The 25,891-nt window shown below is 43.6% G+C and overlaps 1 protein-coding gene and 1 long non-coding RNA gene across 4 annotated transcripts; one reads left to right on the plus strand and one right to left on the minus strand.

Annotated features, from left to right (window-relative positions):
• Window positions 1-491: 491 nt before the first annotated feature.
• ZNF12 (zinc finger protein 12) lies at window positions 492-25,849 on the plus strand. Of its 2 annotated transcripts, XR_015154237.1 has the most exons (6): window positions 492-976; window positions 1,953-2,017; window positions 5,519-5,645; window positions 6,139-6,234; window positions 8,348-12,913; window positions 24,898-25,849. XR_015154237.1 is itself a non-coding variant. In XM_086373830.1 (5 exons), exons 2-5 carry the CDS (start codon window positions 2,003-2,005, stop codon window positions 10,198-10,200), a joined length of 2,091 nt encoding a protein of 696 aa, XP_086229956.1. In that variant the 5' UTR covers window positions 492-976; window positions 1,953-2,002; the 3' UTR covers window positions 10,201-14,765. The 2 variants fall into 2 exon arrangements, 1 of the variants encoding a protein (XP_086229956.1); XM_086373830.1 differs by lacking the exon at window positions 24,898-25,849 and having other exon boundaries at window positions 8,348-14,765.
• Window positions 18,701-25,694, minus strand: LOC147344743 (uncharacterized). 2 transcript variants are annotated; one of them, XR_015154248.1, is made up of 4 exons: window positions 24,844-25,694; window positions 24,055-24,195; window positions 23,689-23,778; window positions 18,701-20,543 (listed from the first exon to the last, which is right to left on the minus strand). It is a non-coding gene; the product is annotated as an uncharacterized LOC147344743 (long non-coding RNA). The 2 variants fall into 2 exon arrangements; XR_015154247.1 differs by lacking the exon at window positions 18,701-20,543 and having other exon boundaries at window positions 21,371-23,778.
• Window positions 25,850-25,891: the final 42 nt, after the last annotated feature.

Raw genomic sequence — 25,891 nt, forward strand, 5'->3', positions numbered from 1 at the left:
TTAGCCACTAAACCACCACCACCACCGAACAGGATACACTCCTTCCCCTCTCTGGTTTGTCAGAGATCCTCAGATCTAACCTAAAATACCTCTGGGAAGGGAAATGACCAGGGATCCAGGAGGCAATCACACAGCACCCCACCTGAGGCCCTATCTTTCCTTGACCCCTAACAGGAGTTAACAAATGGGATATTGATTCCGGCCTGGCATGCTGCGATTCATGGGGTCGCAAAGAGTCGGACACGACTGAGCGACTGATCTGATCTGATCTGATATTGATTCCCTGGTTCAGAGGGTCCATCCTCTCAGCACAGCATTGCTTCACCTCCAGATGAGGTGGAGACATTTAAGAGGTTCCCTAATTTCATGGCGCGGAGAGTTCTGGGAAATAGAGTCTTGCTATTTGTCCTGCTCCCGGGGGCGGGCCCCGGTGCCCGGACTTCCGGCATCCTCTGGAGTTGGGGCTCCGCGTTCTGTGTGCGTGTTCGCGCACGCGCACCGGGGCTTTTGCTTCCTGTCGTTGGCCAGGTCACCGCTCGCCCTCGTTCCCAGGCTTCGGCCTCCGGCGGGCGGGGATTCCAGGGCCCTGCGGGACTGGAACGCCGTCCGGCAGGGCTGGCATCCAGCGGACGCGGGCTGTGCACGCGAGGGTTCTCGCGGGCCGGGCGGAGGCTGGAGCCGAGACCCCGGAGCTCGAGCCCCGGAGCCCTCGGGCTGGGTCGGAGAGGCCGGGCTAGCGGCGGCGACACTAAGGAGCGGCGGGGCCCGGTCCCGACCGTCTGCAGCGCACGACACGGTGAAGCCTCGGGAACGACGTTGGCTCGAAGGGAGCTTGTCCCGTAGGCCCAGAGCTGGCTCCTCGGGCCCAGAGGCCTCGGGAGGCGGAGAGGAGGGACTCGGGGAGAGGAGCGCGCCGCAGGAGCAGCCCCCGGCCGGAGCCTGGGGAGCCCGGAGCCGGTCAGCGAGTCCCGACGAGGTAGGTGGTGCGTCTGCGGCCTCCAGGCGGCTGTTGATCCTGCGCCCCTCGGAGAGCAGGGCTTGGGGAGCCCGCTCCGGACCCCACGAGAGAGCGACTGAGAAGGTTTGACCGCTTTGCCGGGGTCGAGAGGCCGGGCTGGAGGGCAAGACCGGCTGCTCCGATGGGGCTCAGCTGGGGCTTGTGAGTTCTGGGTGTCCTGAGGCAGTGGGGGCCCCAGGCTTGGCCCGAACGTGCCGCGTCCACCTCTCCCTCCATCCCCGAGGCCCCTCCTCCTCTTTCTCTCGCCTTCTTGCAATCCTGCACGTGTCTCTCAAGACTCATCCGCACTTGGTTTTGTAATCTAAGCCTCCGCTGACACGCCACGCCCCCCTCCTCCGCGGGTTCTGCCTGGTGGACTCGCACCGTGTAGTTAGTGCGGGATGAGTCTTCGAGGCGTCTGTCCCGCTGCCTCAGTTGAGGGAGGCAGTGATTGGGCCTGAGAAGGGAGGTGACTTGTCCCAGCTCACTAGGTCTGCAGATGGGATCGTTAGCAATATCAAATTCTTAGGGCAAGTGCTCTGTTAGTTTCTTAATAAGAGATCTTTTTTGAGCATTGCGTTTAAGTTTGTACAAATAATTGAAAGACTGAGCCGCACCTGAGTGTATCGCGTTACTCAGAGCATCTTGTGGATTTTCTGATCTTGACAGAGTTAGTAAAACTGTAATTGTTTATTTTTATCATTTTATATTTAATGATGGAACTTTATTTTAATAGGATTCCATGTTCATCCACTGATGAAAAAGTGTTTTCCCCGCAGTACCATAATCATGTGGGAGTTACAGGCCTGTGGGTGTGTACTCAGTCTTTGTTCTTCTAAGCCCTACTGGAAAGTGAAAGGGCGGGTTTCCCACAAGTGTCTAGTGAAGTGCTGGGCAGGGCTCGTTCACACTAGCTGTTCCTGGCTCGCTTCACTACCTGCGTTTCCTCCTTCAGGTCCGCCTCTGCTTTCACAGTCCTGCAAGTTATTCCGAGAGCAGCGGAAAATGAATCAATCTCTGGTGAGTTTTGTTGTTTACTTATTTACTCCGTTCTCCATTTTGTAGGCTTCCCTCGTGGCTCAGATTGTAATGAATCTGCCTGCAATGTAGGAGACCCGAGTTGGATCCTTGGGTCAGGAAGATCCCCTGGAGAAGGGAATGGCAACCCACTCCAGTATTCTTGCCTGGAGAATTCCATGGATAGAGGAGCCTGGATTGACTCCAAACAGCGGCTAGCACTTTCACTGATTTGTAATAACACTTTAGGAGGCCCAATAGTTCAGAATTTAAAATGGAAAAGTAGGAATAGGTAAAAGATAGGGTTAGACAAAGCATAGAGAGCAGGTCAGCACCAAGTGTTTCTGGCAAGTTCTATGTGTAGATTCCAGGATCCTCCAGAGGTCTTAAAGTCACAGAACAAGCCTTGAGTTCTTGACATTCATTGCAAAAAGTGACAAAGACCATCTATTGCTTGCCTTACGTTGTCCTTTCCAAACACTTATCCTTGGGTGTTAAAGGTTTCCTTGATGTGATATGTGGTGGGAAATGGGTGGGGGAATCAAGTCAGGGGGACTTGGGGCTCCAGCTGGATGGCAGACAGGCAAGGGGGAGGCCTCAGTGAGTTCCCACTGCCGCTGGTCCTGGGCCCCAGTACGTAGTGCACGTCCACGCCCTTGGGTTCTTTCTTAGTTATGAGTGAGGTTGAGAACATTTTCATAGGTTTAGAAGCTGTTTCTTCTTTTTTAATAAATAGACTTTTTAGAACAGTTTTAGGTTTATGGGGAAATTGAGCTGACAGTACAGAGTTCCCTATAATCGTCCCTCTTGGTTTCCTCCTGTTATCGTCTCACACTTGTGCGGTGCATCCTATCAATTGTTGATACCTTCCTACCACCTGGAGTCCGTAGTTTATATTAGGGGTCACTCTGTGTTCAGGTCTTGACAAGTGTGTAGTGAATGGCCTTCAGCCACCAAAGAAGTACAGTATAGAACTGCTTTGCCACCAGAAACAACCCAGGGCACCTCCTGCTTGTCTCTCTCTGCCCCAGCCCCCAACAGCTGCTCATCTTATTACCGTCAATGTATTTTTGTCTTTTACAGAATGTCGCGTAGTTGGAATCGTACAGTATGTGGTCTTCTCAGACTGGTGTGTTTCTCTTTTTATATGAAGGGCCTGTTCATGTCCACAGTCCGTCTTCCTGTCTCAGTACTGATTTGTTTTGCTTGTCTTATTGACTAACAGAGTAGCCTTAAGTATTTATAAATGTTTCCAGTTGGAGTCATGTTAGTGAACATTGTTTTCCAAGTTTTTTTGTCTTTTTACTTGATTTTCCAGCAATAGCATATAATTCTTTAATTTTTTTCATTTTGAGAGGTTGAATACTATTCATTTAAAAAAATTTCTCAAAATCACAAGATTTTTAGTCTTATCCACACAAGTGAATAAGAGCACCCTCCTTGGTCAGTACTGAAGTACAACTTCTTTCAAGGAGGTGAGTGGAGGTGAGAAGGGAGGAATTCATTGGTCTCGTGCTTCTCTTCTGGTTCTTACTTTCTCTTTCTGGTTCTGGGCACTGCGTCAGCCACTCTCTTGCACTTGGTAAAGACTTTAATGTGTGAACGTGTGGACCCCCCAGTCCTCAGGGGTCGGACACAGGTATGTCTGGTGATGTCTGGTTGGAATATGGGCTGAGTTCTGGAAGATTTGCTGTTGCTGTCTGAGACAGGTTTCTCCAGGCTAGACCAGGGCAGTGCTGTACATAGCTCTGTCTGCCTTGGGCAGTGGCTACTTCTGCTGGTATGTCTCAGCAGCAGCAGGGCAGCCTCAGCCTTCCCAGGCCAACAAAGTCTGGGTCCCAGTCATCTCGGCGTGTGGAGCTTGGGGTCAGGGGACATGAGCCATTCTGCCTCTTGGATTGTTTCACAATCAAGAACTTTGATTTCCAGTCAACATCAGGAGTTCATCATCGTCTCTAATAGACCCTGAGCTTGACGAGCTCGTTTCCTTAACTCCTCCTAACCACTCCTGTCTCCATGTTCTGTTGAGATCTGCTGCTGCTGCTGCTAAGTCGCTTCAGTCGTGTCCAACTCTGTGCGACCCCATAGACAGCAGCCCACCAGGCTCCCCGTCCCTGGGATTCTCCAGGCAAGAGCACTGGAGTGGGTTGCCATTGCCTTCTCTGTCTTTTGAGAGCACCTGAACCTTATTGGTTTTAACACACAGGCACTGTTTTGTAAACTTTTCTGGGCAATTGCATAAATTTAACAGACCCATTACGTTTAGTTATTTATTTCTGTGTTTTCTGATTCATTCTGATTTGCAGAGTGGTGAGATACACAGTAGATAATCAACAGTAATAGCAGGTATTGAAAAGCATGTTTTGTCCAAAGAACTGTGTTAAGTGCTTTCCGTGAAAGAGCCTGTTTGGTACTGATCTGTATCATGTGACAGGCACCATTATTGTCTGTATTCTAGAGGTGATGGTACAGGAGGAAACAGGCTGTAATGACTGTGTGAGTGTGAGTGTTTGTGAATTAACTCAGAAGATCTGCACTCACAGGTCTGGGTATGGCAGTTTCCGGTTCTGTTGTGCGCTCTGTGCCCCTCATCAGGAGTAAGTGACCTCCTTCCCTGGAATGTGTTGGGGGATGAAGGGATTCCAAATACCCGGCTGGGCATTAGGGCGGGACGAACCAAGCTGTTTCCAATAGCTCGTGGGCAGGCCAGGGTCAGGTCGAGGCAGGCTTATCTCTGTAGTAAAATACGGAACTGGGATGTGCTGCCTGGCTTGCTCATCGCCTTGGTAACTGGTGAATACTACAACTCGGTTCCTTCTGTGAGTTGTAGGAGGAGCTCAGGGCAGGAGCAGAAGAGAAGCTTGGGCTGGTGATAAACATTGGGAAATGTTGAAGTGTAGAAGGTTATTAATGCCTGGAGAATCCCCATGGACAGAGGAACCCGGGAGTCTACAGTCCATGGGGTGGCAAAGAGTTGGACACAACTGAGCGACTAAGCACAACATGGCACAGCACAGGTTATTAAAGCCATGAGGCAAGATGGGATCACCATCAGAGCCAAGGGTACAAGAAAAGAACTGAGCCCCAGGGCCCTATGATGACTTGAGGACGACTCAGAGGAGAGGAGGAGCCAGTCAAGGAGCGGCTGGGGAGGACAAAAGAGAACCAACTGGTATTATTAGTGTTCTGTAAGCAGAATGAAGGATCACAGTGCCTCTTGGGTTTGCACACTGCCCTCAGGCCTGTGCTTCTCGAGGGCACAGGCTCTGTCTGCTGGTCTCGTCCTCAGGACTGTTGCTGGCTCATAGTGTAAGGCTGTATTTTATTTTCTTTTTTTTCTGTACATTGAGCAAACTCATGGTAGTATATTATATTTATTTTCCTTCCATAAGGCCCATAATATAGAAAAGGTACACAGTGTAAACTTGACCAGTGAGCTGGGTGAGCTCTTGTCCCCGTGTATCTGCTCCATGTCACCCAGTTCCCACTATGGTGCCATTACAGGGGTCAGTGTCATTCAGGGACGTGGCCGTGGACTTCACCCAGGAGGAGTGGCAGCACCTAGACCCTGAGCAGAAGACGACCTACAGGGACGTGATGCTGGAGAACTACAGCCACCTCATCTCTGTGGGTGAGGAGAGAGAGAAATGAGATTTCCCTCTAACTTAATGGTTTTAACTTTGAACTTGTGGGCTTCCCAGGTGGCACAGTGGTAAAAGAACCACCTGCCAGTGCAGGAGGTGTAAGAGATTCAGGTTCGATCTTATGAAACTGAATTGGGTTGGGAAGATCCCCTGGAGAAATGGAAACCCACTGCAGTATTCTTGCTTGGAAAATCCCTTGGAAAGAGGAACCTGGCAATCTGCAGTCCGTGGGGTTGCCTAGAGTCAGCTGACCAAGTATACACACACAGACACACACACTTTAACTTTGAACTTAACAGAACAACTGGAATTATCTGGGTACCAGGTGGGGCATGTGGTCTCTACCTCAAGGTAGGTTCTGATTCTGGCACAGCACCAATGGCACTTCTCTCCTGTAGCTCATAAGCCAGCCTTTTGCTTACATGACAGATCTGGAAGCCCAGCAGCCAAGTTCAAGTTCTCTCTTGTATCTATTAACAGGGTGTCACATTATCAAACCAGAAGTCATCACCAAATTGGAGCAAGGAGAAGAGCCGTGGGTGGTGGAAGGAGAATTCCTGCTTCAGAGTCACCCAGGTGTGTGAGGGGGGTGGCAGTAAGGAGGGTGGTCACTCAGGAGTGTTTTTCCCTGGAGCTTTTTAATGGTGCCAAACCTGAGAAGTGACTGAAGAGTTGTTCTTGCACTCCGGCAACTCGAATCTCTCTCCCTAAGGCTTTTTCCTTCCCCACAGCAGCTTGTGTTGGTAGAGCTTCCCACTCTGGTTTCTGCTCTGAATCAAAACCTGCTCGCTTCCTTCCTCCTCTTAAACCTCAGAACTTCTTATGGCATTTTGTTGGCAGGCATATATATCGTTTGTCATTAGAGATAACTCCTGACTCTCCATGTTCTCATTAGTTTCTTTCTTCTTTCCCATGAAATGCCTCAGGCTTGTTTCTGTCCCTGGCTTCACTTCTCACTTCTCTTTCTTTGAGGTCAGAGTTCACACCCCCATCCTGTGCATAAACCAGTGAACTCAGTTCACCTGTGCTGTCCTGATCACAGGCGCTGGTCATTCCTGCTGGAGTTTGGTGATAGCATAACAGGGTCTCCCTATTCCACCAGATGCTCACTTTCATCTTGTCTCTTACTTTCTGTTCTGTCGGCAGTGTCTTGAATCATGTTGTGTCTGAGCAGGTGCTCAGTCAAGTAGGAGACAGAGAAATGAGTCCTGATTCATTTACCACCCCCACCCTGCCCCCTCCAGAAACATCCCTGAAGGGTCTGCCTCACCCTCTGGTGGTTTATTCCACAAGCTCTTTAGAAGGTCCTCCTATCTCAGGTATTTAAGGCTTTTATGTGTTTCATGCTGCTCTGTCTACCTGTTGCTGGTTCAGTGTTTCCTGAGAGAGTGCAAATCTCATTGGATTTGCAAGATGTGTTCCCCTGACTTTTGAATCCATCTTATCACTAGTCTCACAGGATGAGCCTACAGCCATTCCCTGTTGATTCCTAAAGGCAGTTTAAATTCCTCTTCCTTTTAGAATCATACAATATTGTCTCTATGTTGCCCAGAAATTATAATTTTTTATTGTTTCCTAAACTTCATTTGGTCCACACTTCTAAAGGTCTCTTCTGTTTCACTGAGGTGTGGGTTATTTGTCCAGATTACACATTCTTTAAGTCTGAACTCAAATATTCAACCCCTCCTTAGAGTTTTCACTTTCAGCTCTAATACCAGTTTCTTCCTTCCCTCGACTTCAACTCCATCTCAAGGTGATGCTTTAGGAAAAAAATCTAGGTCTGATCAAGAAATCTGTTGACCGTGTTTTTTGCTTGGGCTTCTCCACCCACCCTCCTCAAGTTTTGATAGATTCTGAGGAAACCTATCTTTTCTCAGGTTTTTGCCTCAGGAAAGATAGATTTTGAGTAGATCAAAGGCTGGAAGTCAGGCAAATTTAGTAAAACAACAGGAGCAGAGACTTGCAATTGAATATAAACTGGGGCATAGTTGGTACCAAACCATCTCAGTGTAGGTGGTAGCACCGTAGACTGTGCTCTTTATCTCCATGCGATATGAAACAACTTGGTGTGAAGTGGAGACCTGCCTCTCGCACAGTCCTCCTGGCCCTTGTGCAACAGCTAAACTCATTGTTCCCCCATCAGTTGACCTGTTTGCTGTGAGCCCTTTCATATCTAAGAATCAGGCATTTATCCAGCATCTTCTGTCTTCAGATCATTGCTCCATGTTTTATTTTACCTTCTGTACTCAGCTTTGAACAAAATTTTGAAATATTAATGTGTGCATGTACTCAGTCATGTCTGACTCTTTGCAACCCCATGGACTGTAGCCTGCCAGGCTCCTCTGTCCATGGCATTTCCCAGGTAAGTGTACTGGAGTGGGTTGCCATTTCCTCCTCCAGGGCATCTTCCTGACCCAGGGATCAGACCTGTATCTCCTGCACTGCAGGTGGATTCTTTACCACTTGTTTTTATCAGCTTTCTTCACCACTGGAGATCATGGAGCTTGTGTGTGTGCATGTGCAAGTTCATTCCAAACCAAAATAATAAGGGGGAGAAATACACTTGGAATGGTTTTCACCTGTCCAAGAAGCTAGCACCTGTGCCACAATGAAATGCTTGTGTACAAGTCACATGTCATTTCTTACCTAGGAAGTTGCATAAAAATTGGTTAATCTTGCCTCTTTTTAGAAGAAGTCTGGAAAGTTCATGATCTGATGGAGGGAAGCCAGGAAAATGAAGACAAACATTCAAGGCAAACTGAATCCATTAACAACAAAACCCTGCCTGAAGGGAGAGGTAATGGTCTTGGTAAGACTTGTAATGTGGAAACAAGCCCTGTTTCTTCAAGAAAAATATCCTATCAGTGTGATTCATGTGAAAAGAGTTTAAAGTCTATTTCAGAATATATTAGTAGTGATGGCAGCTATGCAAGAATGAAACCTGATGAATGTAGTGCTTGTGGGAGATCACTTCTCCATGTGAAGCTTGAAAAAACTCATCTCGGAGATAAACCTTATGAATTTAACCAAAACAGGGAGGCTTATGCTCTAAATGAAGAAAGTATTTATCAGAACATTCACATTTTGGACAAACCCTTTGAATATATCGAATGCCAGAAAGCCTTTCAGAAGGATACAGTGTTTGTTAACCATATAGAGGAGAAACCCTACAAGTGGAACGAATCTGAAATAGCCTTTCTCCAAATGTCAAACCTCAGTGTGCACCCAACAACTCATTTGGAAATGAAACCCTATGAGTGCAACGCATGTGGGAAATCCTTCTGTAAAAAGTCCAAGTTTATTATCCACCAGAGGACTCACACAGGAGAGAAACCTTATGAATGTAATCAGTGTGGGAAATCCTTCTGCCAGAAGGGCACCCTCACTGTCCATCAACGAACACACACAGGGGAGAAGCCCTATGAATGTACTGAATGCGGGAAAACCTTCTACCAGAAGTTACACCTCATTCAACACCAGAGAACTCACTCAGGAGAGAAGCCCTATGAATGTAGCTACTGTGGAAAAGCCTTTTGCCAGAAGACACACCTCACACAGCACCAGAGAACACATTCAGGAGAGAGACCCTACGTTTGTCATGACTGTGGAAAAACCTTCTCCCAGAAGTCAGCCCTTAATGACCACCAGAAAATTCACACAGGCGTGAAACTCTACAAGTGCAATGAGTGTGGGAAGTGCTTCTGCCGCAAGTCTACCCTCACCACACACCAGAGGACACACACGGGAGAGAAGCCCTATGAGTGCAACGAGTGTGGGAAGTTCTTCTCTCGGCTGTCATATCTCACTGTGCATTACAGAACTCATTCAGGAGAGAAGCCCTATGAATGTAATGAGTGTGGGAAAACCTTTTACCTTAACTCAGCCCTCATGAGACACCAGAGAGTCCACACAGGAGAGAAGCCCTATGAATGCAATGAGTGTGGAAAGTTATTCTCCCAGTTGTCGTACCTCACCATACATCACAGAACTCACTCAGGAGTGAAGCCCTACGAATGTAACGAATGTGGGAAGACCTTCTACCAGAATTCCGCCCTTTGTAGACACCGGAGGATACATAAAGGAGAGAAGCCCTATGAATGTTACATATGTGGGAAGTTCTTCTCGCAAATGTCATACCTCACAATACATCACAGAATTCATTCAGGAGAGAAGCCCTACGAATGTAACGAATGTGGGAAAACCTTCTGCCAGAATTCAGCCCTCAACAGACACCAGAGGACACACACAGGAGAGAAAGCCTATGAGTGTTACGAGTGTGGCAAATTCTTCTCTCAGATGTCATATCTCACTATACATCATCGAATTCATTCAGGAGAGAAACCTTTTGAATGTAACGAATGTGGAAAAGCCTTCTCTCGGATGTCATACCTCACTGTACATTACAGAACTCACTCAGGAGAGAAGCCATATGAATGTACCGAATGTGGGAAAAAATTCTACCACAAATCAGCCTTCAACAGCCATCAGAGAATTCACAGGAGAGGGAACATGAATGTACTTGATGTGGGAAGGCTTCTCTGAAGTCAGATCTCTTATAACGTCGCAGAACCCTCTCCATATAATGAATAGGGAACTCCTACCATACCGAGTTGGAGAGTTCATACAGGTGGGTGTGAACAAACCTGTGAGTATTTGTCAGACTTGGAACCTGAAAGTTTGCAGGTTGGAAACCTCAGCTGTAACTAGGCCACATGACATGCTGACAGGAGTAAAAATCTATCAGTATTTAAATTGGACATAGTTTCGCTATGAATTCAAACTTTTACATATCAGGGAATTCAGACCAAGGGGATATCTTTCAAGGAACGTGGAAAACATTCTGTTGGAAATTATGAAACTAAAATTTATGTTTCTGATAAAATGTCAAGCTTTAAAAAAAAAAAAAAAAAAAGAAACCACAGAGGATGGCTGTTTTGAATAAACATGCTCCTTATGTACATAGAAGCTGTAAAATCGCTGGGTAGCTAATTAAGATGGCAGCATGGCAACATTAAGCTCACACTGAGTGGATCTTGAGGGTGTTTGGGTGTTTCTGTTTGCTTTTTAGGATGCTGCATTACAGGAGTTGTATGTTCGGCTTGAATCATGTTTGAAAAGGCATTGTATCCTTATTAGAATAATTTCTAAGGTATTTTAAATAGCACCACTATGCTAGCATCTAAATATGTATAGATAATGAACTAATATTTGAAAGATATGAAGTATACTTCTCTTTGTGCTCTTCCCTAGCATTTATAAATGGATTTTATTGTTGTTAATGGATTAAGTCTTCCATAAGGAAACCAATGTTTTTAATAGTGTTTTAACTGTATCTGAATCAGCAAGAGATAAAAATCTGTGCATAAAGTAGAAAATTGCATAGATAATTTAAAATGGTTAATGCCACAAGTCTCTGTAGTAAGGGACAGCTGTAGGACTCATTGCAATCAGTACGGTTTAAAAAATGTACTTAAAATAGTCTCATTTTAATCTGTTTTTTTCACTTACTGTTTTTTATTTAGATGCCTTTGTAAGTGTGCAGAGCACATGTACTATGTAACCCAGAAATTAACTGTATTTTTATTTGATACGATGGTGTTTTTAAGCACCATGGTTTGTTCCTTCCTGAATGGATTGAGAGAGCAGGTTCGTATGGGTTGTAGCTAGTGTTGCTGAGTGACCAACCTAGTCACTCATTCCTTGTTTTTGGCTGCCCGAGTCTGGGTATCCATTCCTCTTGATGGAACAGGGGATAAATCCTGATTAGTTTCAACCAATAACGATAATCCCTTTCTCATAGCCAGTAATTGGTTTAGATTATTCGGAGGACCCCATGCTAGACAGGTAAAGAAAATATCTTGAGCAGGTTATTTCTGGAAAAGGTTTCTTCAAAGCTTCAAGGAATCATGCCAGGTGAAGTGGGATCCTGTTCAACGTTTCCTTATCTGGCTGTGTCTTTCAACGATGGTTATAATTTGTGCATGGCAGAGCAGAAAGACTGGAAGAACCTGGGACCTGGATGATGCTCTTGAGCTCCTGAACCAGCCAGCCGTGTAGCCACTCTATCTCTGGACTGTTTCTTTTGCGAAAAACTGAATTGTAGATTGATTTAGGTTGCTTCTAGTGATAACTAAAGATATAGAGCAATTGAGAAGTGGGCTTTAGGCAAATCACTTTTTTTGAGGTGTTGATACAGAGATGATCTTATTTTCTGTAAATTTTGGTGTAAATATTACTCAAATATTTGAGTATTAGAAAACTTGAAACAATTCAATGTGTATGTTTTCCTCTATTTTTACATTACTGACCTAAGAACTTTTGGAGCCTGATATGATGTTAGGTATATCTTTCTTTCCATAATGCATGACATAAATTTTGTTTAGGTTAATTTGTTATTCATGGGTCATTGCTACCGTGTTGTTGATGATATATGGCGTAAGGTAAGGACTCACTTCTGTTTCTTTTCCAGTGATTAGCCTGATAGCCTGTATTATTTGAGTCATCCACCCCTTTCTGCAGAGATGAGATGCTGTTTCTCACGTGTTTCTGTCACTCATGGCTCCCGTTTTTCTTGCTCATCACTTTTCCATCAGATTTGTCTAGATGATCTTGAGTCTGCTGTATAACAGGTACTAAGATTCTGGTACAGTGTATAGTTTTATGTAGGAACTATATATTCATAGTATACTTGTTGAAGGTTTCCCACACTAATGGGAAGTAGCTTAAGTATTCGGTATGCATTTTAAGTAAAATATTTGGAAAGGTTATAAATGATTTACCACGTTCTTTTTCTGTTACGAAGTGCCTGATACCAAAGGGCCCTGTACGTGTGTATGTGGCCCTCAACTGCCTCTTCAGTAATACGGTTGTAGAATTTCTCTATTGTTTCAGAGACACCAGTGTTTTCACACTATTACATCTCTGAAATAGTGTAACACAGTCTAATTTAACTGGTGTTTTTTCTTCCTTAGAGGTACTTAAAGTAATGGTTTGTCTTATATTTGATGGATGAAATGCAATATTTGAAAAGTTTTTAACTATTCCTGGCAAGACCTGCATTCACAAAAGAAGGCACCATGGGAGATGGCCCACTCACCCATCCGGCAGCAAGGAGTGAATGTGGAATTGTGGCAGAGCGCAAATGCTTGCTCTTTATATGCACAGTGACTTCATCCTGTGGAGCGTGAGCAGATTAGGAACTCCCAGTGGATTTCCAGGGGCTAAGCCAGGGGTTGACCCCTCCCAGCACCTACAGGTGAGAGATTCTCCAAGGTTCTCACCCACCCACCCCCACCCCCCATCATCCTAGTGTTAGTGAAATGGTGGTTCATTGGTTGGCCTCTCAAACAGGTCAAAATGAAGACCATTGTTAACACCAGGGCAATATTCCGAGGCCATGGAGTGACCCTCTCTTCTTTATTCCACTGCAGTGACTGGTAATGTTTCTATCCTGGTGACTGGTAATGTTTGTATCCTGCAGAAGTGTGTAAAATGATACTGACCTGGACATACCTTTTAAATTTAATGCTGTATCGTGCAGTAGTCCCTGTGTTTATAAACCCCTGAGAAGTTCTATACACAAGAGAATGTGTATACAGGGAGTTTCACCACAGCAAGATTTTGAGGTATCCTAGGTGACCATCACTAGAAGAGGTGGGTAAAAGGTGGATCATGCATTGGGGTGGTGTCTAGCAGTCAGAGTGTGTGTTGTACTTGCATGTAGCACATCCAATTAGCAGTTTTAGATATGAATGGAAAAAATGGATGGAATGAGATGTCATACAAGTAAACAATGCTTATATCAGTTAAAGTTACACACAAACCCTTACAGAAGTTACAATGGTGAGTGCTAAAGGTCCTACCTTTATCAGTGAGTGCCTGTGAGGGAAGGGATGGAACTGGGGTTTGGCATGAAGAAAGAATGGGATCTACACAGAAACCAACACTGATAATATGTTTTGAGCTGAGTAGTACAGTTAACATTGTGCCCAGGACTTCTCCAGAAATACTGAAGACATACACACAGGAAAATTAAAGACCCACACTTAAAATCCTCAATAATGTTTTATTCTGTTCAGTTTTAGCCAGAATTTTATGGCTCAGTTGCCTAAATGATACCTGTGCCTTTTCTGGCAGAGCTGCTCAGCCAACATCCCCCCACACCTCAGGTCAGCAGCCAATGGGTGACAACTGGTGCTCCAGGTACAGGCTTCTGGGGCAGGCAAGAATCAGACTTCATTCCCATAGGACTGGGCTGTGCATCTCACCTATTGGCCACTGTCTGTAAGAAGGGAGCAGGGCTTACCTTTGTTGTCTCCTGGGCTCAGAGCAGTCTTCCCAGAGGGCTGGTGCCAAAGGCATTTAAAGGCACAAGTATTGGGTGCAGCAACCTGGGGCAGGATAACAGTCAAGGTGAGCAGCAGACATACCGAGAAGCCGGGGAAGGAAGAGGTTGGGAAGCTGACGTGTGTGGGGATAAGAGCTTTTAAAAGCTTCCATGTGCACACTGTATGTGTGCAGGGTGGGACATGACTCAGAAAAGATGTGGAAAGTCCCTATGCACTCACCTAGCAACTCTGTAAGCTGGAAGTGAAGACTAAGGCAGAGTGGAACCAGCCTGGTCAAGCACTAAAGACGTACCCAACACAGAGCCAGCCTGCAAAACTAGGGGAGTGCCGTCACATTGCCTCATGTTTGACTCACATTTGACCTCTGACACATTCCCATTGATTAGTGCTTCCTTCGTTTTTGACCAAGGAGGCCCAGGCTCACCTTGTACACACTGGGTGTGACCTAGACTCAGCTCTTTCTCCAAGGAGTCCTGGTTCTTCATAGGGGCCAATGTTGGGAACTGACTTTGCTCACCACTCTGGGAGGTGTTACTCAGTGGACAAAGCTATGAAATAAGTAATTTTTTAAATGAATAATATTTTTTGATTCATATTTATCATCATAGGGAGGTCACATGAATTCTTTGATTTCTATGGTTGTCTTATCTCTTAAACTGGAAGTTTTGATTCCTAGTAACTTTTATAATTTCTTTTAGCTTTCTCCTACAATGTACACAAAATAGATTCAAATAAACAGCAATATTATCAGGAAGAAAACTGATGAGTGATTTTATAATTTTTGGCTGTCATTTTTGTCCTCAAACATGTTCCATTAAGGATGTATAATCATAACATAGAGTGCAGAGTTTCTTCAAAGAATCACTTCTTTTGTGTGGTCAAGTTGCCAATTTGATACTAAGTTGATTTCAATTTTAGAATCTTTTTACTTTTGAATATGTAAATCACTCATTTGTTCAAAGTTTAAAAATTCATAAAAAGGTAAAATCAAAGAAACCTTGTTTCCACCCCATCTCCACAAATAACATTCTTGGAGACCCTCTCTCCTAATGAGCTCTCTGATGTACATGAGCTCAAGTTTTCTCCCATGAAATCTCAAAGGTATGACACATACGACTCTACACAGGAATATTTTTCACATCTGCTGCCATTCAGGATACTTCTTGTGTGTGAATCACTTCATATTTAGAGTTGACTTCTTGTAGAAGGATTTCCCATATTATTATATTCATAAGGCTTCCCCCCTGTGGTGTTTCCTGGTGTACTGTGAGGGTTGACTTCATACAGAAGGACTTCTTGCATCTCTTATATTCATAGGGCTTCTCCCCTGTGTGGATTCTCTGATGATTAATGAGGTTTGACTTCACATAAAACCTTTTCCCACATTTCATTACATTTGAAGGGGTTCTTGCCTGTGTGAGTTATCTGATGCACAGTGAGGTATGATTTCAGAAAGGTTTCTCACATTCACTACATTTATAAGCCTTCTCTTCTGTGTGAGTCCTCTGATGCATGGTTAGGGCTGACTTAAAACAGAAAGATTTTACACATTTACTACACCCATGGAGTTTTTCTCCAGTGTGTGTGCTCTGATGTTCAATGAGATGTGATTTCTGGAGGAAATTATTCCCACATTCTTCACATTGATAAGGTTTCTCCCTGTGTGTATTCACTGATGTGAAGTGTGGTGTGACTTCTGAAAGAAAGTTTTACTACATTCTTTACATTTTTAAGGTTTCTGCCATGTGTATTCTCTGGTGCTGAGGGTTGACTTCTCACATTCATTACATTTGAAGTATTTCTCTTCTGAGTGTGTCCTCTGATAAACCAGTTAGGCTTGACTTCATAGAGAAGGCTTTCCCACATACTTTACACACATGGGATTTCTTTCCTGTGTGATTTCTCTGATGACTATTAAGAAGCAACTTCACATAGAATGACTTCTCGCATTCACTGCATTTAAAGGATTTCTCTACACTGTGAGTCTACTGGTGTATAATGAGGGCTGATTTCATATAGAAGGCTTTCCCACATTCATTATATTTGTGTGGTTTCTCCCGTGTGTTTTCTGATGTTTTGTGAGGTCTGACTTTTTGTAGAAGGAGTTCTCACATTCACTGCACCCATGGGGTCTCTCCCTGGTATGAGTTCTTTGATGGACAGAGAGTCAAATTCATAGAGAAGGATTTGCCACACTCATTACATTCATATGGTTTCAACCCTGAGTGAATTTTATGATGTTTAGTGAAATTAGACTTCACACAGAAGGTTTTCCCACACTCATTAGTCATAGGGTTACTTTGCTGTATGAGAGACTTGATGAATAATTTAGGGCTGACTTAGAGCAGAAGGATGTCCCGTATTTAGTACTCTTATAGGGTTTCTTCTCTGTATTTTTACCCTGGTGGAGGTGCAATGCTGATTTACACAGAATAGAAGGATTTTCCACATTCATCACATTTGCAGGGCTTCTCCCCTGTGTGTGTTCTCTAGTGATCAGCAAATTGTGACCTGAGTAAGTTTTCCCATGTCATTGCATTTGAAAGGTTTCTCCCCGTATGCATCTTCTGATGTTTAGTTAGATTTGATTTCACACAGAAAGATTTCCCACAGTCCTTACACTCCTGTTTTCCTCCCCTGTGGGAATTCTCTGGTGATGGTTGAAGTTTGATTTTGCGTAAGATTTCCCACAATCCTTACACTGGTAGGGCTTCTCTTATGTGTGAGTACTCTGGCTCAGCTTTAGGGCTGAGATCTGAGGGAAGGATTTCTTGCACTCATCACACACATGAAGTTTCTTTTGATGGTCGGTAATGGCTGAAGCTTCTTTTGCTGGTCGATAATGGCTGACTTCCCAGGGGCTTTGTCACATTCACAGGTTTTCTTTGCTGCATCAGTTCTTTGCTGGATGGTGTCTTGTGCTTTCTGGAAGGTTTTCCCACATTTATTATTGTCACATGGCTCCTCTTGTGTGTTTTCTGATGTTCAGTGAGGTGGGACTCCTGGTAAAAAGATTTCTTGATGTGACTACATTCAAATATTTTCTCTCGTGAGTTTTATGAGGTTAAGTAAGATGGGACTTCTTGCTGAAATTATTCTCATTTCCATGAGATTTGTGGGTTTTCTCTACATTAATTTCCTGATGTTGAAAGAGGGTTGATGTGTCATACTCATTAACTTCAGAGTGATTCTCCTTTGTGCATTTCCTGCTGGATTTGGAGAGCTGACTTGTCACTGGTATCTTGCCCCTCCCTGTTCCTCATAATCCTGGGTACTCTCTTCTGTTTGAGTCTTCTGTGGTGGGATGGTGGCTGCCTCACTGGAGGTGGCTACTCTGCACTCATGACCTTCCACAGGTGGTCCCAAGGCCAAATCTTCTGTTGCCCACAAGGGTCCTCATTATGACTCAAGGGTCTCCCATCTTGGTTATGGTTGTTGGATGCTTCCCAGGATGAGTATCCTCTTGATTATTACCAAGAAGCAACTTCCCACGTATGTTAATTTCATCAGAGTTCTTATCTGAAACATTTTTATCATGCCAGGCTTCCCTGTCCATCACCAACTCCTGGAGCTTACTCAAACTCATGTCCATAGAGCCAGTGATGCCATCCAACCATCTCATGCTCTTCGTTCCCTTCTCCTCCTGCCCTCAATCTTTCCCAGCATCAGGGTCTTTTCCAGTGAGTCAGCTCTTTGCATCAGGTGACCAAAGTATTGAAGCTTCAGCCTCAGCATCAGTCCTTCCAATGAATATTCAGGACTGATCTTTAGGAGTGACTGGTTGGATCCCCTTGCAGTCCAAGGAGCTCTCAAGAGTATTCTCCAACACCACAGTTCAAAAGCATCAATTGTTGGGCATTCAGCTTATTTTATAATCCAACTCTCCTATCCATATATGACTACTAAAAAAACCATAGCTTTGACTAGATGGACCTTTGTCAGCAAAGAAATATCTCTGCTTTAATTCAATATGCTGTCTAGATCGGTCATAGCTTTTCTTCCAAGGAGCAAGTGTCTTTTAAGTTTGTGGCTGCAGTCACCATCTGCAGTGATTTCCAAGCCCCCCAAATTAAAGTCTCACACTATTTCCATTGTTCCCCATCTATTTGCCACGAAGTGATGGGACCGGATACCATGATCTTAGTTTTCCAAATGTTGAGTTTTAAGCCAACTATTTCACTCTCCTCTTTCACTTTCATCAAGAGGCTCTTTAGTTCTTCTTTGCTGTGTGTCATCTGCATATCTGAAGTTATTGATATTTCTCCTAGCAATCTTGATTCCAGCTTGTGCTTCATCTAGCCCAGCATTTCACACGATGTACTCTGCATGGAAGTTAAATAAGCAGGGTGACAATATACAACCTTGACGTACTCCTTTCCCGATTTCAAACCAGTCTGTTGTTCCTTGTCCAGTTCTAACTGTTGCTTCTTGACCTGCATACAGATTTCTGAGGAGGCAGGTCAGGAGCTCTAGTATTCCCATCTCTTTAAGAATTTTCCACAGTTTGTTGTGATCCACACAGTCAAAGGCTTTGTTGTAGTCAATAAAGCAGATGTTTTTCTGGAACTTGCTTGCTCTTTCGATAATCCAGCGAATGTTGGCAATTTGATCTCTGGTTCCTCTGCCTTTTGTAAATCCAGCTTGAACATCTGGAAGTTCACAGTTGACATATTGTTGACGCCTGGCTTGGAGCATTTTGAGCATTACTTTGCTAGCGTGTGCTAGCGTGTACTTTGCTGCTAGAGTGCAGTTGTGCGATCATTTGAACATTCTTTGGCACTGCCTTTCTTTGGGATTGGAATGAAAACTGACCTTTTCCAGTCCTGTGGCCACTATTGAGCTTTCCAAATTTGCTGGCATACTGAGTGTAGCACTTTCACAGCATCATCTTTTAGGATTTGAGATAGCCCAAATGGAATTCCATCCCCTCCACTAGCTTTTTCATAGTGATGCTTCCTAAGGCCCACTTCGCATTCCAGGATGTCTGACTCTAGGTGAATGATCACACCACTGTGGTTATCTGGGTCATGAAGATCTTTTTTGTATAGTTCTTCTGTATATTCTTGCCACCTCTTAACATCTTCTGTTTCTTTTAGGTCCATACCATTTGTCTTTTATTGTGCCCATCTTTGCATGAAATGTTCCCTTGATATCTCTAATTTTCTTGAAGAGACCTCTAGTCTTTTCTATTTTTTCCTCTTATTTCTTTGCGTTGATCTCTGAGGAAGGCTTTCTTACCTCTCCTTGCTATTCTTTGGAGCTCTGCATTCAAAGAATAGCAAGATATAGCAAGGGTATGGGAGAAGGCAATGGCACCCCACTCCAGTACTGTTGCCCGGAAAATCCCATGGATGGAGGAGCCTGGTGGGCTGCAGTCCATGGGGTCGCTAAGAGTCAGACACGACTGAGTGACTTCACTTTCACTTTCCACTTTCATGCACTGGAGAAGGAAATGGCAGCCCACTCCAGTGTTCTTGCCTGGAGAATCCCATGGACGGAAAAGCCTGGTAGGCTGCAGTCCATGGGGTCGCACAGAGTCAGACACGACTGAAGTGACTTGGCAGCAGCAAGGGCATATCTTTCTTTTTCTTCTTTGCCTTTTGCTTCTCTTCTTTTCTCAGCTATTTGTAAGGCCTCCTCAGACAACCATTTTGCCTTTTTGCATTTCTTTTTCTTGGGGATGGTCTTGATCCCTGCCTCCTGTACAATGTCACGAACCTCCATCCATAGTTCATCAGGCACTCTATCAGATCTAATCCCTTGAATCTATTTGTTACTTCCATTGTATAATCATAAGGGGTTTGATTTATGTCATACCTGAATGGTCTAGTGGTTTCCCTACTTTCTGCAATTTAAGTCTGAATTTGGAAATAAGGAGTTCATGATCTGAGCCACAGTCAGCTCCCAGTCTTGTTTTTGCTGACTGTATAGAGCTTCATCTTTGGCTGCAAAGAATATAATCAGTCTAATCTGGTGATGTGTAGTCTTCTCTTGTGTTTTTGGAAGAGGGTGTTTGCTATGACCAATGCGTTCTCTTCACAAAACTCTGTTAGCCTTTGCCCTGCTTCATTCTGTATTCCAAAGACAAATTTGACTGTTATTCCAGGTATCTCTTGACTTCCTACTTTTGCATTCCAGTCCCCTATAATGAAAAGGACATCTTTTTTGGGTGTGAGTTCTAAAAGGTCTTGTAGGTCTTCATAGAACTGTTCAAATTCAGCTTCTTCAGCATTATTGGTTGGGGCATAGACTTGGATTCATGTGATATTGAATGGTTTGCCTTGGAAGCGAACAGAGATCATTCTGTCCACCCAGCAATGGTGGGATGAGATTTAGCACTTTCCTGTAGCTCAAATGGTAAAGAATCTGTCTGCAGTGCAGGAGATCAGGGTTCAATCCCTGGGTTGGGAAGATCCTCTGGAGAAGGTTATAGCAATCCACTCCGGAATTCTTGCCTGGAGAATCTCATGGACAGAGGAGCCTGGCAGACTAGTCAGTGGGGTTGCAAAGAGCCAGACATGACTGAGTGGCCTTTGTCTATAAGGTCATAAATAAGAAAAGTTAGGTGTACTTGAAAAAGCTAACACATTTCTTATGTAAATTTAATTTATTACATCAGTGATTCTAATTTTTTAGTACCAAGCTCCTATGATGAAATCCTGAGCATATACTTTCTCTTTTGATCAGAAAAAGGAAAAATAGAAAATATCTGCTACGTTGGAAAATGAAGCATAAAACTATAATGAACACACATAGATTTGCTGTTTTACAAAGAAGACCATCAGAACTTAAAAGAAGAAACTATAGCTGAAGGAAACACACAGATAACTGGTTGATTACGCCAACAAAAACCATGAATAGGAAGTAGAACAAGGAATATGAGTATACATGGATGTCAGAAGACATAGCAGGGGAAATCTTAGGTACGGGATAAAACATTTATGTATTCAGATAGAGCCCACTACCTATAAGCCAATGGGAAAATACGACATAGTACTTGTTCAACATATCCTTACAAAAACACATGGTAAAATATTTTTTAAAATATTCACTCCCAATCACAAGTCACAGTCTGACAGGTTTTTACACTCAGTAGTCTGCTTTTCAGCTTTGCTTCCACAAAAATTTAGAAGTCCTCCAGGAAATGTATCTCCCTTTCCCTCTCCCTCTGCTTCTCTCTCTCCCCCTCCTTTCCTCTCATACTTTGAAAAAATGATGCCTCTTAAACTCCATTTTCTCCAACACTAAAGTAGTTACTGCCTATATTTTTTTATTAACACACTATGGAAAGAACTAACTTTATCCAATAATACTTGATAACACTGAATTTCAATATATATCACATCATTTTGTTCTTCTCTCCCAACTACATCCTATGCTTCTAGCAGGGTTTATTGTATCTCTACTTGCCTTTGAGTCCCTCTGAGTAGATGTATAGTATCTCAAATAGTATCAGAATTATCTGGAAATTTTTATTTCATACTGCAGTTTAGTTGACTTACAATGTGGCGTCAGTTTCAGGCAGATAACAAAGTGATTCAGCTATACATAAACACATATCTATTCTTTTTCAGAGTCTGTCTCCATATAGGTTGTTACAGAGTATTGAGCAGAGTTCCCTGTACTATATAGTAGGTCCTTGTTGGTTATCTATTTTACATACAGTAAATGTGTGTATATTAATCCCAGCCTCCTAAATTATCCCTCCCCCATTCCAGAATTACCTGGAAATTTTTATTCAAAACATGGAGGATAAACTGTCATAGCCCGGTGTCAATCTATATGCCTTATGAATCAGAATCTGCAAGTAAGTGGCATAGGCCTGTGTACTTAGAAAATGCTTTCTGAATAGATAGTCAAACCTATGAGTATTAATAGATGAGCGTATCTGTTATGTATTACCCATCAAATGAAGGAAAAGTTAAAAAAAAAAAGAGGCCCCACATGCTCTCCGGTGTCACAGTGCATGGTGAGGTCTGAGTCCTTGTCGCTCAGCCACTAACTAAAATGCAAATTCTAAGAGGGGAGAGAGTACAAAGCACTTCAGAACAGGTGTGAACTTGAGCTCAAACATCAACTAGTATAAAACACACAAGCGTTAACTACACACCACGCACAGTCCTAAACCTTTTCTTCAGGGTCTGGAAAGGCAAACCTCAAAAACAGGTGTAGGTGTGGGTAAGACATATGTATGAACTTAATCGCAAGTGTTTGGACAACATCAGCAAAAAAGGATGAATATGGCTTGACGTATTTAAGAAGAAGAGTCTTAAGTAATAGAGGGCAGCCCTAGGTTTATATAAGGCCAGCAACAAGACAAAACAGATGCTTTAGATTTTAAAATATATACTTAGAATTAGGAATGAAATAAGGCCTCAGAGAATAAGGTTCTGGTTTTGAGTGAGGTCACTGGAAGGTAAGAATATAAGGTATAGAAGACAGTTTTCAAAAGAAAATTAAAAAGTAAGAGAAACTAGGGAGAGATCAGTACTACATGTGCTGTCTGTGGTCGTCAGATACAGGAGAAGAAAAGTGTTAGAGCCTAAGTAAGTGGAAACAAGGAATGTGAGATTTACATTTTGGAAGAAAAGATTTCAGGGTTAGTCTCTGCCATACTGACAATGAAAGAACTGTAACACCTCAGGTAAAATGCAGCATAGAGGGCGGATGAGGCTGAGATGGAGGAGGTGGAATTTTTCAGTCACTGGGTAAAGCAAAAAGCTTAACTGAGTAACAGATGGGTACTGAGGAAGTGTTAAAGGGAAGGGACATAGGAAGCCTAGTTCTTAACAAACTTCCCAGGAGACAGAGTGATCGAATGATCAGAACTGTTTGCTAAAACATCTTAATTACAATGGCATAATTTTTGGCAAATTTGAGGATAGAAAATGCTATTTCACTGTGATACTTTTTCTCTCTCTGATTACCAATGGAGTTGTAGATACTCTTATCATTTGTGTTTTTGTTTCCCATTTGTGTCTCCTTTTCATGTATCTTGTTCACTTCTCTCTTGGGCTGTTGGACTTTTTCTTATGAATGGTAGGAATTCATTATTTGACAAACTTTTATTAAATGCTAAACACACTATATGAGACAGTGGAAACAGACATGAAAGAAAAAAGACCTTGTTCCCATGAAGCTTACATTCTAGTGAAAGTAAATAAAAATTAAGTAGAATAATGTAAAAAGACTTGTTTATATTTCTATTTGAGAAAAGTGTGTAAGCTCCAGAAGCTCAGGGAAAGTGTTGGTTTATCAGTGTATCTTCAACTCCAAGAGCATGGGTGGCACAGGATAGGAATATTTGCAGAATGAATAAACGAATGCCTGGGCAGGGGCAGGAACTGAAAAGAAAATAGTCCATGGAGGGAAATGAATACTAGAAAAGGAGAAACCAAGAACAAAGGTCTAAGAAGAGGCAGGCAGGTGGTCGATGCTGGGAACAAGAATGGTCACCCTTAAAAGGCAGGCAGGAAAGGAAAGCACTGGTGTTTTAAGAGGGATGGAAGTACATTTTGGGTTATCTGAGGCAGGCTGGCTTGCCATTCAGTTACTTTCAAAGGTCTGAGTACCCTGAAGAGTATTACTGACACAGAGACCAAAGGTCCCAGTTTCTGAACCAAGCTACCTGGTCTACATTTCCACTGGCTTCTTTTTTTCCACCTGATAATGGTTAACTCACCGGGACCACTCCAGCCTGGGAATTCTAATGGCCACAGCTCTTCTCCTTGCTCCAGCTTGATGATCACCTCTGGTTTGGCAGTGCAGTACCCTGTGAGTAAGACATGGGGTAAGACTTCTGACAAGCCTCTTGGACATCAGAGCCCCTGAAGGATGAGGAAGGTGCAGGTTCAGGAGTCACGTGAGAAAGGTGCCCATTTGAACCTTTCTTTTGGAAGGTGAGAATAGCAAGCTTTCTGTGCCCAAGCAAACATGTCTGACCCGTAAGATGAACACACTAATATCATAAAGCTTAACCAAGGGCTCATAAGTTTTGGCAGCTAATGAAAGAAAAACAGTGAGGCATTACACAGAGAAGACATCTCACCCACAGAGACTAAGTGGCTGTAGCTCTCCAGCATCACATCCCAGTATAGCGTCCTCTGATACCCGTCAGTTGTCACCACTCATCCCGGGTGAAGTCCACAGTCATGTCCTTGAATGACATGGGTCCTTGGCCAGCACACTTCTATTCAAACCAAAGAGATCAGTACTGAGTGACATGAAAGATATGCAAAATAATTCTTAACATGTTTTAAATTTACCATAAATATTATACAGGCTGCCAATCTGCACGCTGCTTTGTGGTTATAGATTGAAGTGGTATTGTGATAGGAAAATCCAGATGGTGTATTAACTTATTAATTCCAACAAAAACTGAAGTTCCTACCATGCGTCTGAAATTGTCCCAGCTTGCCAAGACTGTTGAGTTAAATCAGTCCTTTTTGTTTGGCCTTCAAGGAGCTTAAAGGAGACAAATTATATCTACAAATACTCTTCCTGTAGTAAGGTATTATTCAGTTCAGTTCAGTCGCTCAGTCGTGTCCAGCTCTTTGCGACCCCATGAATTGCAGCACGCCAGGCCTCCCTGTCCATCACCAACTCCCGGAGTTCGCTCAAACTCATGTGCATCAAGTTACCCCATGGTCTGTAGCCCACCAGGCTCCTCTGTCCTCCACTATCTCCCAGAATTTGCTCAAATTCATGTTCATTGAATCGGAGATGCTATCTAACCATCTCATCCTCTGCCACCCCCTTCTCCTTTTGCCTTCTTTTCTAGCATTGAAGTAATATATACATTCTCTTAATCCACACAATAATGATAAGCTTAACTTACCTTTCTTTCATTAAATGTTTAAATGTAACCAATCTACTGTCTTCTTCCCAGCAGAGAAGAAAGCACTGGGGTATCTTCTGCCTCCACAGGTGGGAGGTGTGGCCACTGAAGACAATGAGGAGCCAGTGAAGACACGCATGCAATCTCTGTCGCAGCCGTAACATTTACATTAAACAGCAACAAGGAGCTTCCCTGGTGCTCACAGGTGGAGAGTCCACTTGCCAATGCAGAGGATACAGGTTTGATCCCTGATCTGGAAGGATCCCACATGCCATGAAGCAGCTGAGCTCATGCACCACAACTATTGAGTCTATGCTCTAGAGCCCAGAAGCTGCAACTATTGAGCCCACATGCCCTAGGGCCCATGCTCTGAAACGAGAGAAGCCACCGTAATGCACACCTCGACTAGAGTAGCTCCCACTTGCTGCAACTAAAAAAAGCCTGTGCAGCAGTGAAGATCCAACACAGCCAAAAAGTAAATGCATGAATAAAATATTAAAAAATGAAATTAAAAAAAAAGAAATGATGACATCTTAAAGGTAGTAGAGTCTAGATGCCACCCAGGATGAGGTGAGGGGCAGGAAGGACAGGATGAACCCCATTCTGGTAGCTTTTTATCTGTTTCTACTTTTCCATCTTAATATATGAACAGACTAATAAAACGCCCGGAAATCCACTGGAAAACAAAATAGGGAACAGGGAAGAGAAACACTTCACCTGGCATTTGCTCATTTTCTGTTGTTCTTGGAAGACTGTCCAAACCTAGGAAGGCATCCCTGGAAGAGGAGGAAGAGGCAACAGGATGATGAGAGCTCCTTGATGCTCCACACGCCAGCTGGGTAACTGTGATCCTGGAGAAGGAGAGCAAGGCTAACTTACTGCTTTAACTACTTACAACCCTGCCCACTAACACAGAAACATCTAAAGCAGAATTATTAAGCAAATGATAGTGTCTCAAAATATGATGCCTTCATTAAAACTGATATTGCAGAGGAGAAAACCTAAAGGCTATTTTGTGTAACTGTTTTACTACCAAGATATTAACCCC

Source organism: Bos grunniens, chromosome 25 (genome assembly GCF_055505025.1).
Source record: "Bos grunniens cultivar Pamir isolate PY7600 chromosome 25, Bosgru_T2T1.0, whole genome shotgun sequence".
Taxonomy (NCBI): Eukaryota; Metazoa; Chordata; class Mammalia; order Artiodactyla; family Bovidae; genus Bos; species Bos grunniens.